This window comes from Geotrypetes seraphini, chromosome 8 (genome assembly GCF_902459505.1).
Source record: "Geotrypetes seraphini chromosome 8, aGeoSer1.1, whole genome shotgun sequence".
In the NCBI taxonomy this organism is placed as follows: domain Eukaryota; kingdom Metazoa; phylum Chordata; class Amphibia; order Gymnophiona; family Dermophiidae; genus Geotrypetes; species Geotrypetes seraphini.
Genome location: NC_047091.1, coordinates 13,388,604 through 13,403,613, shown reverse-complemented (window position 1 = coordinate 13,403,613; position 15,010 = coordinate 13,388,604). Strand labels below are relative to the sequence as shown.

Here is a 15,010-nt window from a genome sequence, read left to right as displayed (position 1 = left end):
GTACATAATAAATACACTGCATGCTTTATAAATTGTAAGTGTAGTTGTGTTCCAAATAGGGTATTTTTTTTGAAGACACTAAATCAGTGTATTCATGGTGTGTCCTCTTAAAAACTGGTTATCTTTTTATCCATTTTAAGTAACTTGTAATGTGCAACGCTTTTCTATTCAGTTTCCTCTAAAATAAAACATTTTTCCTTTGTTCTTATCCTCTGCCATAAAAAGATTATTAAAATATACAGAGTGGCTTTTTTATTTCTGTAATCAGCATGGCTTTATTTATTTATTTTTTCATTTTTATAGCCCTGAACGGGTTACAATAGCAGTAATCATTAGGAGCTTAAGACTTCCCTATCTGTCTAAAAGGCTCACAAACTAACTAAAGCACCACATTAAACATCCATCAACATATAACATTTCAACATGACAAAACAAGTCAATCAAAAGAAAACAAAAATAATAATGATGGTAATAGTATTACAACGCCCCCTCCGAAATCGCAGTTTCGGTTATTCGTGGTTTTTCATTTTTAGGCTCCGCCCCCAGAATTACATCAGAGAAAATCGCTGCTCCCAGCGTTGTACAGAGAAAACGCTGCACTTTCTTCACAGGAAAAGGTCAGGTTATTCGTGGTTTTAGCATATTCTCTAGGGTTTTTGACAGAAAATCGCAAATAACATATGAAAAGTTATTTGCGCTTTTTCTGTATTCACTGAGTTGGTTTTCCCCCTATCACCACAAATACGGAGGGGGGAGGTATAGTCCAGTCCTCAGGAAAGCATCATCATCAGATCTCCGAAGACAGAAGCCGCAGGGCCTAACCACAGACCAGCAAAGAGGGAAGGGAGTAGCGGGTTTAAATATATAAATATATATACACAGTGGAACCTCGGTTTGCGAGTGTTTTGCAAGACGAGCAAAACACTCGGCAAACTTTTGCCTCGCAAACCGAGCATGTTCCAATATGCGAGCACCTCCCCCCCACTCTAACCGGCATCGCACCCCCCGAACCGGCATTGCAACCCCCCCTCCCCCCCCCCCGCGAGAACCGCATCGCACCCCGGTGCTGAAAGCTGCATCCGCCCACCCTTCCTCTCAAACACGCTCCTTACCCCTTCTGCTGGTTGTGAGAGTGAAAGCAAGCTCCCGCCTCTTGCCTGGGCCGGGCCTTGAGTATGCGCTTTGATATACGAGTAACTTGATTTACGAGCATGCTTCTGGAACGAATTATGCTCGTAAATCAAGGTTCCACTGTATATAGAAGCAACAGTATATTTCTGGGGATTATTAGATAAACACAGATTTCATTCCTTCTCCAGTTTGGTAGTGTTGGTCAGCTAAAACACAAGTCCTAATTATAATTAATGCAGTATTGTATTTACATGGATTAGATGGCATCTTCATCTGCTTTTTACTTGGCCATCTCATGTTTATGATAAATATAATCAGTTCATAGATGAATGCTTTCCTGTGTGCCAGTACCTGTTCTCAAGGTCATTACTTAACCCAGTCCTCAGGGCACACCCGGTCAGTCAGATGTTCAGGATATACACACACACAAATACAATTTACACTGATCTTCATTAGGTATTTTCCTGCACCCCACTAAATTTACAATCTAATGTAAATGATTTATGGTTCATTTGTATTTGATAGTCTGTCTTTACTAATTCAAGGTCAAGGTGGTTAACAATAACATATGTATGTTGTCAAACATCCTGTCTCTGCTCGCTCACTCCAGCCTTAGATGAATTTCATATCTGAAGGCCTGAAGAAAATATCTTCTGGGGGAGGGGGAAGTGCAAATGGGGAGTACATAGCCGCTGGAGAGATGGTAGAAGGGAATAAGGAACTTGGACTCTGGTTTTGCAGTAACATCAAGTTTAAAGTTGTATGTACCCTGCAACTGAACACCTCAGTGCAACTCTATTCAAAGAAGCACACCACACTCTGGGTTCTAAATTTTGTGTCCCTTTCTTTTCTAAAGGTTCAAAGCGTTCCTCTCACAGTAATGCATACTTCTATGGGTTCTTTAAGAACAAGCGGATTGTGCTGTTTGATACTCTGCTAGAAGATTACTCTCCGTTAAATAAGGAGGAAAAGGAAGACCCAAGTGGAAACTTGCAGGCAACGACACAAGATGGCTCAGAAACTGAAAATGTAGATGTGAAGTCCAAAATCAGTGTAAGCTTTCCTTCTGCAGTGTCTGGCCTTGTATGTACGCGCAGTTTTTGCAGCTGAGCAGGTGCAGTAAAGATCTCAACAGATGAGACAGAACATCAACATTGTAAATTTCCTTGTTTTAAAATGTAAACATTTAAATATACGACTGCAGGGAGACAGAGCAGTGAGAACATTGATTTTAGTTCTGAGTGCCAGCTTGGAGGCCAACTTCCGTAAAATGATGATCGACAAATCTTTTTTCATGTATAGGGTCACAGTGAACACAAGAAAAGCTCTGAGGGCCAGCAAAAGCTTTGGAAATTACACATGCTACTAATTTTGTAAACCACCTTGACCTGCTTGTTCGGAATTAAACATTAAAATTAATATTAATTCTAGAAACTCTCTTTATTTTGGATTGCCAACAGTAGAAAATTCCGTAAATGAAACACCTGGGTAACACTCAAGAGCTTGTTTGCAGTCACTATATCAAGTGGGCGAGATTGAAATTAATACATTACGGGATTTGAAGAGCATATCAGCTAACTGTTTGAGGGCCACAGTGGAGGACTTCAGGTGCTATGTATTGGAGACCACTGCAGTAAAATAAGCAAAGCTTTATGTAGGGTAAGCCCAGCTTTAGCATACAGTTTTTGTGGGTGCACTGATGAAAAAAAATGATTTCATGCAGAAGCTAACCCCCATGTAAAGCTTTGCATTAGGCACCAGCCTACAGCATATTAAAACCCATGGTAATGATGTTGAAGTGTGCAGAAGGCTTAAAGGCTGAGCATAATGCCAGGGCTTTAATGTCAAGTCGGAGAAGGCATGGAATGATTTGCTCATTCTGTACTAGCATCTTGGAGGATGTCATGCCTGTTTTGCTGCGAGCATACAGGAAAGCAACTTTTTTTCATGGTCCCCATGACCACAAAAAACACACACAAATGGGAGGGGGGGAGATGCTAGAAAAACTGGGCTGTTGAGAGTGCATAATTCTGTGCACAGGTCTGAGCAGAAAAAAAAAAGATTGGCACACACCTACACTTTGAACAACAAAAAAATCGGGATGGTGCATGGTATGAATGAAGAGGGGGCTGTTCTTGACAAAGCTCAATAGCGAAACATGTTGAACCAGCCCCTTCCCGGCACGGACAAGCAATCAAAAAAATGAAAGTAAAAAGCCGTCTGTCTGGTGGCTACAAAGCTAAGTTATTTAATATTTCTATGAATATTCTTTTGGATGTGAAAGTTTTGTGAAGGTCTTTTATCAAGATTATGAGCAAAAAAAGCAGATTAGATGATGATATATATGTCACAGAAATTTTTCATGCAGCCGTTTTAAATAATAATTGGCTGGTTGGAGATATATCTGATAAATCTGCAAAAAATACTATTTAAACTGAGTCTGAATGATACACACTGCTATATTGTTATAGAGTTGATATTTGTGGCAGTTTTATAAAATTTGGTGTGGCTATAGTGGATGATATTTGATCAGTAGAATAGCCTGCCAGCATGTGTGCCAATATATGTTTATCTGCTCAGATTTGTTCACAGCGCTTGTTGCCCATGTGCGCAATCATTTGTTGTACTCTTCCTAATTAGTACATAGGTTTTACATAGCTCCTATTTGCATATATCTAACTTCATTGGTGAGCAAAAATTTGACATTACATTTTCTTTTAATGCAAGCTCGCTGCATCCACTTGCTGTCTTGACAATGCCTGGCATTTTATTGGAGATCCATTGAAGGCTTGGTAATGGAGTTGCTGTGGGCTTCCCTTGCCTGTGTGCTAGAGTCCGCAGCTAGTTAGTGGTGTATACCATATTGCATAGATTGAGTATCAGAAGTAAATAAAACCATAGTACCTGACTTTCTTTATTTCTTTTCTTAGAGCCAGCATAAGAAGCAAGGCTGCAATAATCAGGAGGTTTTAGCTGTGCTTGGCCATGAGCTGGGCCACTGGAAACTGGGCCATACGGTGAAGAACATAGTCATCAGCCAGGTAACTGAGCAGTGGAGAAAGATTTTCTTCTTGGTGGTGTGGGAAGGGGAGGAGCTTAAGTCTGCTGCATGACATTCCACTAGCATCTCTATGCTCACATTACCCCTCTCCTCAAGTCACTTCATTGGCTCCTTATCCATTTCCACATACCGTTCAAACTCCTTACTGATTTGCAAGTGCGGCACCTCAGTATCTCTCCTCTCTTATGTTTATTAAAACTTGATATACCGCCAAATCTTACAATAGTTCTTAGCGGTCTGCATCAATAAAATTTCTAATTAACATATAAAACACAAAAAGAACGCCATAAAATATAGGATAGCACACAGAAACACGGCAAACAACATCATACAATGTTAACATCAATACTCTTCATTATCCTGTGCATTGAATGAGTGCCTGAGAAATCCTCAATCAATATGTTCTATCTGTCGCTCCAACTGCTCTCGCTTGCTGATAGAAAATGGTGCATCAAACAGTTTCTCTTCAGTTTCCATTTCCAAGATCATGCGAGGTTTTGTCACTGCTCCTGACAGTGGAGCCAAGAGAACATATTTCTTGTATAAGTTTTCTGTAGTATTAAACAACAGCAGGGAGCTGACAGAGTTGATATTCTTAGGTAGACTGCCCAAGCCTAAGATGCTTCATCATCTTCATGGACTTGTATGTTCACACAAACAGGAAAGTACTTAAGCTTCTCCTGTATTCTCCTTATAGTCTTCCCTGGGAACTCTGTTCATCGGGTCTCTCTTATCTGTACCCTTCTCCTCTACTGCCAACTCCAGACTCTTGTCTCTTATATCTTGCTGCACCGTATGCCTAGAACAGACTGCCTGAGTCAGTATGTCAAGCTCTGTCTCTGGCAGTGTTCAAATCTAGGCTAAAAGCCTACTTTTTTTTTTGAGGCTGTTTTTAACTCCTAATTTCTATTCACTTGTACAATACCCCTGTCTGTTTTATCATTCCCTCCGAGATATTCCCTAACCCAGGGATAGGCAATTTTGGTCCTCAAGAGCCGGAGCCAGGTCAGGTTTTCAGGCTATCCACAAGAAATATGCATGAGATAGATTTGCATCTCAAGGAGGCAGTGTATGCAAATCCATCTCATACGTATTGTGGATATCTTGAAAACCTGACCTGGCTCCAGCTCTCGAGGACTGGAATTGCCCCTGCAATAGAGCAAGACAGGGCTGCCCAAGTCTAGTCTTCGAGAGCTACTGGCAGGCCAAGTTTTCAGGCTGTCCATAATAAATATGCATGAGATAGATTTGCATCTCAAGGAGGCAGTGTATGCAAATCCATCTCATACATATTCATTGTGGATATCCTGAAAACCTGACCTGAAAAACATCACCCCCCCCCCTCCAAACACAGAATTGGTATAGATCTTGGACAGGGAGGAGAGGGAGTGGGAAGAATTGATTCCCCCCCCCCATGCTGAGGGAGGGGATATCAGCTTTTTTTATAGCATGTTCATCGCAGCACATTTTATGGGATGATTCAACGCTGAAATGGCCGCAATGAATCGTCCTAGACCCGTGCATAATTACTGGTGTGCCAGAAAACTTGAATTGGTCACTTGTTACTATTTTGAAATGGACTCCAGCTGTAATTTAATGTCTTCTGATGATTTGATGTTTTCTTTTCCAGATGAACTCTTTTCTCTGCTTTTTCCTGTTTGCTGCTTTAATTGGTCGGAAGGAGCTCTTTGCCGCATTTGGGTTTTATGATAACCAGCCCACACTGATTGGCCTAATGATAATATTCCAGTTCATTTTTTCACCTTACAATGAGGTAAAATCAATTATTAATCATTGAAATACATCTGACATTGGCAATTTGTAATCTAGACAGCATTGGGGGGGGAAAGGGAGAAGAAGCAGGGGGAGTTGTGGATTGTTAGATATAACTTTTTTAGTTGGATTTAGAACCCATGATACTTGCTCCTGGACCCTAGCTTTCAAACTGTTCCTGCAATAATCTAATAATACTTTATCTGATGACATAGCAAGGAGCAGTAAGAGAGTGGTTCTGTTCAGTGCAAGGACCAGGGACCAATGAATGGGTAGAAAAGTCACATGCTTGAAGGACAAGGCATTTTTCAGTAAATCAAAAGAAAGCATGTGGAAATACCTCTTTGACCATACCCTAAGGCAGTGTTCTCCAACAAATGTCCCAGGGTTACGTGCAGCCTCTGAAGTCCTCCATTGTGGTCCTCAAACAATTGTCTGAAATGCTCTTCAAATCCTATAACTATTGATTTCAATCTTTCCAACTTGATATAGTAACTGTAAACAATTTCTTAAGTGTATTTACTCAGGTGTGTCTTATGGAATTTGCTATTATTGACACTTCAAATAAAGTGAATTTTTAAAATTTAACCTTGAAGTATTGTAGAATCAATATTTAATATTAATCTTTAATGTTTAATACCCACTCTGAACAAGCCTGTCAAGGCAGTATACAAAATTAGTAGTATGTGTAATCTTGAAATCTTTTAATGGCTCTCAGAGCGTGCTTGTATTCACTGCAGCTCTTGGAAAAAGGTTGGAGACCACTGGCCTAAGGTACAGGCCCAGGAAGATATCCATATACATTCAAAGCAATGGATTCTTTCACCATGGCCATTATAAGGCATATGGGGACAGACTTAAAGATCTCAATATGTATACTTTGGAGGAAAGGTGGAAGAGGGGAGATATGAAAGAGATGTTTAAATAACTAGGTGGTGTATGAGTCAAGTCTCTCTCATTTGAAAGGAAGCTCTGGAATGAAAGGGCATAGGATGAAGTTAAGAGGTGGTAGGCTTAGGAGTCATCTAAGGAAATACTTTTTTGACAGAAAGGGTGGTAGATGGTGTGGAACGTAGAATAGGCACGTGGGATCTCTGCAGATGGGCAGACTGGATGGGCCTTGGCCTTTATCTGCCTTCATGTTGCTATGACATACTAAGAAGCTTCTCTTTCAGTTAGTTGCTATTTGTCATGCATCCCATTTTTCTTAGTTTGTCATTGGCACTGAATGATCTCAGTATGGCTGTCTAGAAACATTGCAGGCCATGTAATTAGTGCATTTTCAGAAACACTAGTAGAAAACCACATGGCCGACTTAACTTTTATATTTCTAAACCACTCAATCAGTGTTCTAGGCGGTTCACAATTCTAGTCTATTTTCATTTCCATTGTTTTGATTAACCTAAATACACTGTTGTTTTTACTTTTGTAGTAAATTATGGTGGTGACAAATGAAAGCATTATAGCTATAATGAGACAAATTGGCTGCATTTTCTTCTGAGATGGCAGCTGTTTTTTTGGTGCAGGGAAAAATATTACCAGGCAAGCAATGAAGCAGCATGAGATAAATCGATTCAGATTACAAAACACAAAAATAAATGTATTCCATTAAATTAAATGCAGCCATTAGAACTGTATGTTTGGACTACTTTTCATTGTCAGCAGTGAATGAGCAAGGCTAAGGTTTTCCCTAACACCTTTTCATTTGTGCTGCTTTAGAGGGGGTGAATGAAGTTGCCAACTCCCAAGAAACATTTCTACTGCCAATCTTTAGCTTTTGGTAAAAATAGCATTTTTATTTTTTGTTTATTGCAAAAATATCTCGTCACTGCAGATGACCCACCTCCATTAGAGAATCAGTTGAGCAGGGAATGTAATAACTTACCAACTAAACCCCTGTGGAATTTAAGAACCTCTCTATCACAAGGATAGCAACCCAGTACAAATAACTCAGAAATGACTACGTTTGTTTAAAGAACTATTAAGTTTTCTCACATATAATGTTTCAAGTTCAAGTTTCAAGTTTATTTGTTCTTAATGAATCGCCTATTTTAAATTACTAGGCGATGTACAATGCCACAAAAATACAAATAAAACATTGGTGTCAATATATAAACTAACTTTTGTTATGCGATAAAAATTATCATACAAAAATACATACATATAAAAAAAATATTAGTTATGGATGAAAACATACAAGAATAGTGAGGACAAATAGGGGGGAAATTACAATGTTTAGACAGGAAAGAGAGAGAAACATAAAAGGAAAGAACACATAGGAGGGAATTTTGAGTTTATCAGTAAGAAAAACTATTGTTAAAATAATTAAGAATCGTAGGAGGAAATTTTTTTTTGCCAATGAGGTATCTCCATGTTTATTGCTTGCCTGAATGCTGAATATGCTAGCAGCAAGCTTGAGTCTGAGGCTTTTTCCTCCTAGTTTAAACAAACATAATTATTTGTGAGTTATTCGTGATGGGTGGCTATTCTTGTATAGAGAGGTTCTTAAATTCCACAAGGCTTTATTTGGAAAGTTGATTATTTGGTCCCCTGGGTTTGTGGTTTGTAATGTAGTATCTTAACCCCTTGTCAAAATTTTGACAATTTTCACCTTTCTTGGAAGCGACTGGGAGAAAGGTGCAGACAGAATTGGCTGATCATAAAAAAAAAATTAGGTCAGCCAAAGATATTTATTGACCTTGGGTCTGTTTGAAGGCTAGATTCATAGATTGCCAAATATTCATAACTTCAGATGCCGTTCTGGAGACAAAGCTATGATATTACACCACTCCTACACTACATAATGTATACTTACAACCATTCACACAGATTAATAAATCAAAAATTTTAAAATCAGAGCCTCTTGTAAAATAGCTATAAGGATGTGTAGGATTACATGTCTTCCAAATATCCAGTTAGAAAAATTATGATTTTGTATTATTTTTTTTTTTCTCTCTCTCTCTCTTTAAAAAGCTATCCATACCTGCAGCATTAATCTACCCACCTTCTCAAACCTAATACCAGGGACTGTAGTATCTGTTGTAAGCAGGAGCAATCCCAGGTTTCAAAATGGCACCCATGACCTCTAGTGGCAATGAGAGGGTTAGGGGAGGGGAGTCCAAACTCCAGCTTTTACACCTGCCCCTACAGAAAAGTACTTATTTTATTTTTGAAGCATATGTAACTGCTGATGTCTAGATTTCTGCTTCATCAGCGTGAATTGTAAGATGGGAATCCATGTTAATATGAGGTTGGTCCTTACTACACCTCCAGGAGAACTAAACATGTGTATGAAGCACTTAAGTATAAATGGCCCCTTTTCTAAAATGGCATTTACACATATGTATGCTAATCTACATGTGAAAATGTTAGCATTTACATATGGAGATATTTCTATAATAAGGCCTTATTTGCTTATACAAAAGAAACAATATAATGAACGATAGGGGGCTTGAGGGGTACAGATAAAAGTAGAGATAGGTTAGGAAGAGTATAGATAGAAGAAAAAGGGGGATCATAGGGCTAAGTCAAGGAACACCTTACAGGTCATAGACCTGCTGGGCCGCCGCAGGTGCGGGCTGCTGGGTGCGATGGACCTCTGGTCTGACCCAGCGGAGGCAACTTCTTCTGTCTTCTGTTCTTATGAGTAAATATCCCAGTCACTCTTCCAACATTGGCCAATATTATATACTCAACTATCTCATAAGATTTTTATCGTTTTTTTGGTGGCTTCAGACATGCCAATTGTTCGCCCAATTTCCTGGCGATACAAAAGTCTTAGTGGCTATGGCTGTGGCTTCTTCATTCGCCCACTTAACATTTTTATAAATGATTTTTTAAATAATTTTTATCGTGTTTTTATCTTATTTTATATAAAGTGCATAATGCTCTCATAAATAATTGCAAAGAAATAACTTATCTTAAAAGAGTTGTTTCCTTGATAAGATCGGGTCAGGGACCTGTCATATCAACATGTTTCGCTGTGAGGCTTTTTCAAGATTAAGTCCCCTGTGCAAATAAAAGAAGACAATGTAACTCCTGTCCCCGTAGTTCTTACAATCATAATCATAGCTTTAAGGGAACCATATAGTAAATATAAAACTTATATGCTCACCCTTTTTTTTTTCAATTTCAACAGACCATCCCGATATCTGACTTTTCTGATCTAACAAAGATGGCTGCGGCGTCTTTTTTTCGGATATAAGTACCTCCCCTACTTGATGACGTCACCTCTTTAAATCGCGAATCAGGGTCACCCATTATAGTAAAGTGTTCCATTCTACTTCTTGGTTTAAACCCCCTGGCTCCACCGTGTCTAACCTGTAAATCCATTTCTGTTCCAGCCAATCCATTTCTGTTCCTACAAACATAGGTTAAATTGGCTGGAACAGAAATGGATTTACAGGTTAGACACGGTGGAGCCAGGGGGGTTTAAACCAAGAAGTAGAATGGAACACTTTACTGTAATGGGTGACCCTGATTCCTTAATTGCCAGTGGTAATATTTCTTAAAGATAGTAACCTTGTGAAAAATATTTTTCTGTATTAACATCTATTCAATTTTTTAATTGTACTTGAGGTGATACAGCTTTGAGAATATATTTTTGTAAAAATTATGCTAATAGTTGTCTAAATATTTAACTTTATATAACCTTTTGTGTACTTGCTTTCTTCAGGTTCTTTCTTTCTGCTTAACTGTCCTAAGCCGCCGATTTGAATTTCAAGCTGATGCATTTGCCAAGAACCTTGGAAAAGCTAAAGACCTCTACTCTGCCCTGATAAAACTAAACAAAGATAACTTAGGATTTCCTGTATCGGACTGGATTTTTTCTATGTGGCATTACTCCCACCCACCTCTACTTGAGCGGCTTCAGGCTTTAAAAGATGTGAAACAGGACTGAGTAGGTTATTGTGAGTTGAAAAATGTTGCCTCAGTAGAACAATTTTTACATTGTTTAAATGTTGTCTTATAGCTTTCATTCCACTGAGGCCCCGATGCTCAAAGCTCCGACAACATGCTATTAAATACCATGTTGGGAGCAGTTGTTTTTTGTTTTTTTTTTAATCAGGTGATGCTCAGCACAATAAAATGCAAATTATATGCATGCTATTCATGTGGAGAAGCCTCGGTAAAAGGGGGAGGAACTCCGCCTAGCACCTGCTCAAACGAGTACATCGTTCGGCACAGCTCCTCCCCTGTCTGCTCCATTTCATTTTTCATCTTGATTGTGGCGCTGGAGCTGTGATCAGCTGAGCAGTCAGGACTCCCCGAAGCCACCGACTCAGCTGATTGGGGATTCCACTGCTGCTCAGCTCTTCACGGCTCCAGCACAGCGCTCAAGATGAACAGGCAGGGAGCTTGGGGGATGCCTGCTCAGCTGTGAGTTTCTCAGCTGCTCCCTGACCCTGGGCAAGTCATTTAATCCTCCACTGCCTCAGGTACATTAGACAGATTGTGAGCCCACTGGGACAGATAGGGAAAATGCTTGAAGTACCTGTATGTAAACCACTTTGAGTGTGGTTGCATAACTACAAAAAGGTGATATACAAGCCCCAATCCCTTTAGTTTTGGGGAGGGGGCAGCTGTTGTATATGTGCACACTTGCACAAAAGCTGAAAATTTTGTTGGAAATAGAAGAGGGGGGGGGTTTCCTTTCGTGCATCACAAGGAAAGCATTTGATAGGGTTCTTGTTGGCTGCATCAGGAGGAGAGCTTCCATGCCAGTAAGTCTGCTTTTACAAGCCTTACTGGCACGGAAACCTTTGAGCATCGGGGTCTGAGTGAAAGAAACATCGTGTGCAAACATCTTCTGTAATCTGAATGCATTTAGCAGTCAGGGTTAGCATGGGAAGGGACTCTTTGTTTTGTACATGTCTGAACTAGTATAGTCATATCAGGCTACTTCAGTTTTTGGTTTGTTTTTGAAAGTTAATACAATTATTCTTTAACAATAAAACCTTTTTTTTTTTTTTTTTTTTGCATGTTATGTTCATTTGTAAGCCAAAGTGTGTCCTGCAGGTTTCATTCAGTATTACCAGTAATGGGTCTTTCAGTAGACTTCTGTACTAAAAACTGAGTGCAGTGCTACCTTTTCAGAAATGTTCAGGGGTTCACTTCTTCCCCTCCAATAATAATGTAATTAAAACTATAAAGACATGACCCAGTGGAACTAGGAATCTTATCACAATGTAATTTGCCACATCTTTAGTTATAACAAATTTTTAAACTGATTCTGATGGTTCTTACAAAATCCTTTTAATAATAAATAAAGCATTTTATACTTAATTGCCCCCTATATGCCACACTACATTGACTGATTTTTATTTCCAACCACTGTACAGATAGCCATGAAGATTAAGACAAACATCTGCTGAATCTGTTCCTCAATCAGGAATTTCAAATTCCCATTTTACCAACCTTGACAGGCTTCTTAGCCAAAATGTGTTGGATGCAATTAAAATGCAACAGTAAAGCAGTATTGCATACTAAATAGATTTAATTCATAGTCACACAGTAGGTAGAAATTAATCGGTGCAGACCTAATACAAGTGCATCGTGGTTTGTGGAAAGGAAAAATATATATACTTTCGAGGAATGGAATACTTGCTTTAACCATGCATCTAAGGTTAAATGTACAATATCATTCCATATGTTTTTGGGCTGTTTGGGGGGTTTTTTTGCAATGGGGAAAAACTTGCATTTAGTGTCTTATCACTTGCTGCCTTTTTTGTTTTGTTTTTATCTGTAAAGCTCTCTGAGATTGTGTATTGTGTATGAAGATAAGTACAGTAATAAAATTTCCCCCCAAAAAAGATGTTAATCATGAGCACCAGTGGATTTGTGGGTACATAATGGAATCACGAACCTAAAGTCTGATTAAATTTCAAACCCTCAGTTTGTGTGTGTTTCTCTTTTCTTAGATTGTTACTATTTTATGATAACTGTTAGCCTATGCCATTGTCTTCAAACCTTCAAATTTATAATTGGTATGAAATGTAACAATTTCCAAAAAAACATCTTGTTAGAGAAATATAGTGCCAAATAAACTAAAATTGGATGACACATTCACTAGTGGAGTAGTAGCCTAATGGTTAGAGCAAAGCTGCCCATTGTGATTTTGGACAAGCCGCTTTAACCCTCGAGCACAAAATTTAGAGTGTATGTTTTGGTGATCAGAATAGATATAAAAGTCCCATCCATCAGCCACAGCTAATGTAAGGTGTTGATATACAAGGTATAGAAGGCCCAAGGCTCAGGAATGTAGATGACTCCAGGATACTTCTTCCTAAGGATGGTATCGTTCCACAATCAGGAGATCCAGAGAGCAATCAGTAGCAGGGCTATGCAGAAGGAGCAGACAAGGAAGAGACCATTACTATCCAGGATAAACCCCTTCCGTCGCTGGTGCAGGATGATGGCCAGCATGGCAAAGAATGTGAAAATGAACAGGATGAAAATCTGTCCCAAGGTACCAGTAATAGAGGCTGCTGGGCCCAACCAGGAGCCAGGCAGACAAAGGCATCCTGCTCTCCTCCACAGCACGTGAAATACAGGAACAGAATGAGGAAAAAAGGAACGTACCACATGCAGTGACCCAAGTACTAATACAGCAGTTCAAAGGAGTCAATCAGTGTCCTGGGCTTGAGGTCTTCTTTGATTGGATTCTCACGGACAGACAGGTGATGCTGGTACCCGCTGAAGATAAGGCGATGGTTCACAGAGTCTCCCACCAGGTGGATACTTGCACCCATAACAAAGGTGATGTAAATCACAGCGTGGAAGGGTCTGGGGACACCTCTCAATCAGCATGGCGATGGGGCGGCCGAAGTCGAGGAGCCAGTTCTGAAGGGTGAAGCAGAGCCACAGGTCCCGGTGGCAGAGGTGGTGGAGGCTCCCTGGTGACAGCAGTACCCGCGACTGCCCACTGGCGACAGCGGGCCAGGCCGCGACTGCCCTGCGCTGAACTGCACCCATGGCGACACCATAAAGTATTTCTTCACAGAGAGAGTGGTTGATCATTGGAACAAGCTTCCAGTGCAGGTGATCGAGGCATACAGCGTGCCAGACTTTAAGAATAAATGGGATACCCATGTGGGATCCCTATGAGGGTCAAGATAAGAAAATTGGGTCATTAGGGCATAGACAGGGGGTGGGTAAGCAGAGTGGGCAGACTTGATGGGCTATAGCCCTTTTCTGCCATCATCTTCTATGTTTCTATTTGTGTGTTTATTAAATCCTCCAGAAACAGGGAAGGACTTAGCTCAAGGTGAGTTACATTTAAGTAGACTCTTACTGAAATGGTATGAGAAGCAAGCACACTGTAGCAAGAAAATGGTTATTACATAGCCCATATCTGTTCAAATGAGAAAAGACCAAAACGGTTAGGGCTCTTCAGCTTGGAAAAGAGACAGCTGAGGGGAGATATGATTGAAGTCTACAAACTCTGAATGGAGTAGAATGGGTACAAGTGGATCAATTTTTCACTCTGTCAAAAATACAAAGACTAGGGGACACTCAATGAAGTTACAGGGAAATACTTTTAAAACCAATAGGAGGAAATTTTTTTCACTCAGAAAATAGTTAAGCTCTGGAACGTGTTGCCAGAGGATGTGGTAAGAGCGGATAATGTAGCTGGTTGTAAGAAAGGTTTGGACAAGTTCATAGTCTGTTATTTGAGAAAGACATGGGGGAAGCCACTGCTTGCCCTGTATTGGTAGCATGGAATGTTCTTAAGTACTTCAGATTCCATAATCTTTTGTTACTCTTTGGGATTCCGGAATCTTGCTGTTCTTTAGGATTCTGAATGGAATGTTGCTACTCCTTGGGTTTTGGCCAGGTATTAGTGACATGGATTGGCCACCATGAGAACAGGCTACCGAGCTTGATGGACCATTGGTCTGACCCAATAAGGCTATTCTTATATTCTTATGTTCTTATCTGTAGCAAACCAGCAACACAGAGATGTCTCGCTATTGACTTGACAAAAACTACATCAGCTACTAGAGGGTTGGCTGCATGGGGCCTGCCACTAAGAAAAGCAGCAGC

General features: G+C 39.9%; 1 protein-coding gene and 1 pseudogene across 1 annotated transcript in view; one reads left to right on the top strand and one right to left on the bottom strand.

The window, feature by feature from the left end:
- ZMPSTE24 (zinc metallopeptidase STE24) overlaps positions 1-12,859 on the top strand; it is a 44,825-nt gene extending 31,966 nt beyond the window's left edge. Inside the window, exons 7-10 of the mRNA XM_033955146.1 lie at positions 1,988-2,184; positions 4,062-4,172; positions 5,823-5,966; positions 10,641-12,859. Of these exons, the coding sequence (XP_033811037.1) occupies positions 1,988-2,184; positions 4,062-4,172; positions 5,823-5,966; positions 10,641-10,865 (677 nt within the window). The 3' untranslated portion in view covers positions 10,866-12,859. The remainder of the gene's footprint in view (positions 1-1,987; positions 2,185-4,061; positions 4,173-5,822; positions 5,967-10,640) is intronic.
- Positions 11,924-14,459, bottom strand: LOC117365144 (annotated as a pseudogene).
- Positions 14,460-15,010: the final 551 nt, after the last annotated feature.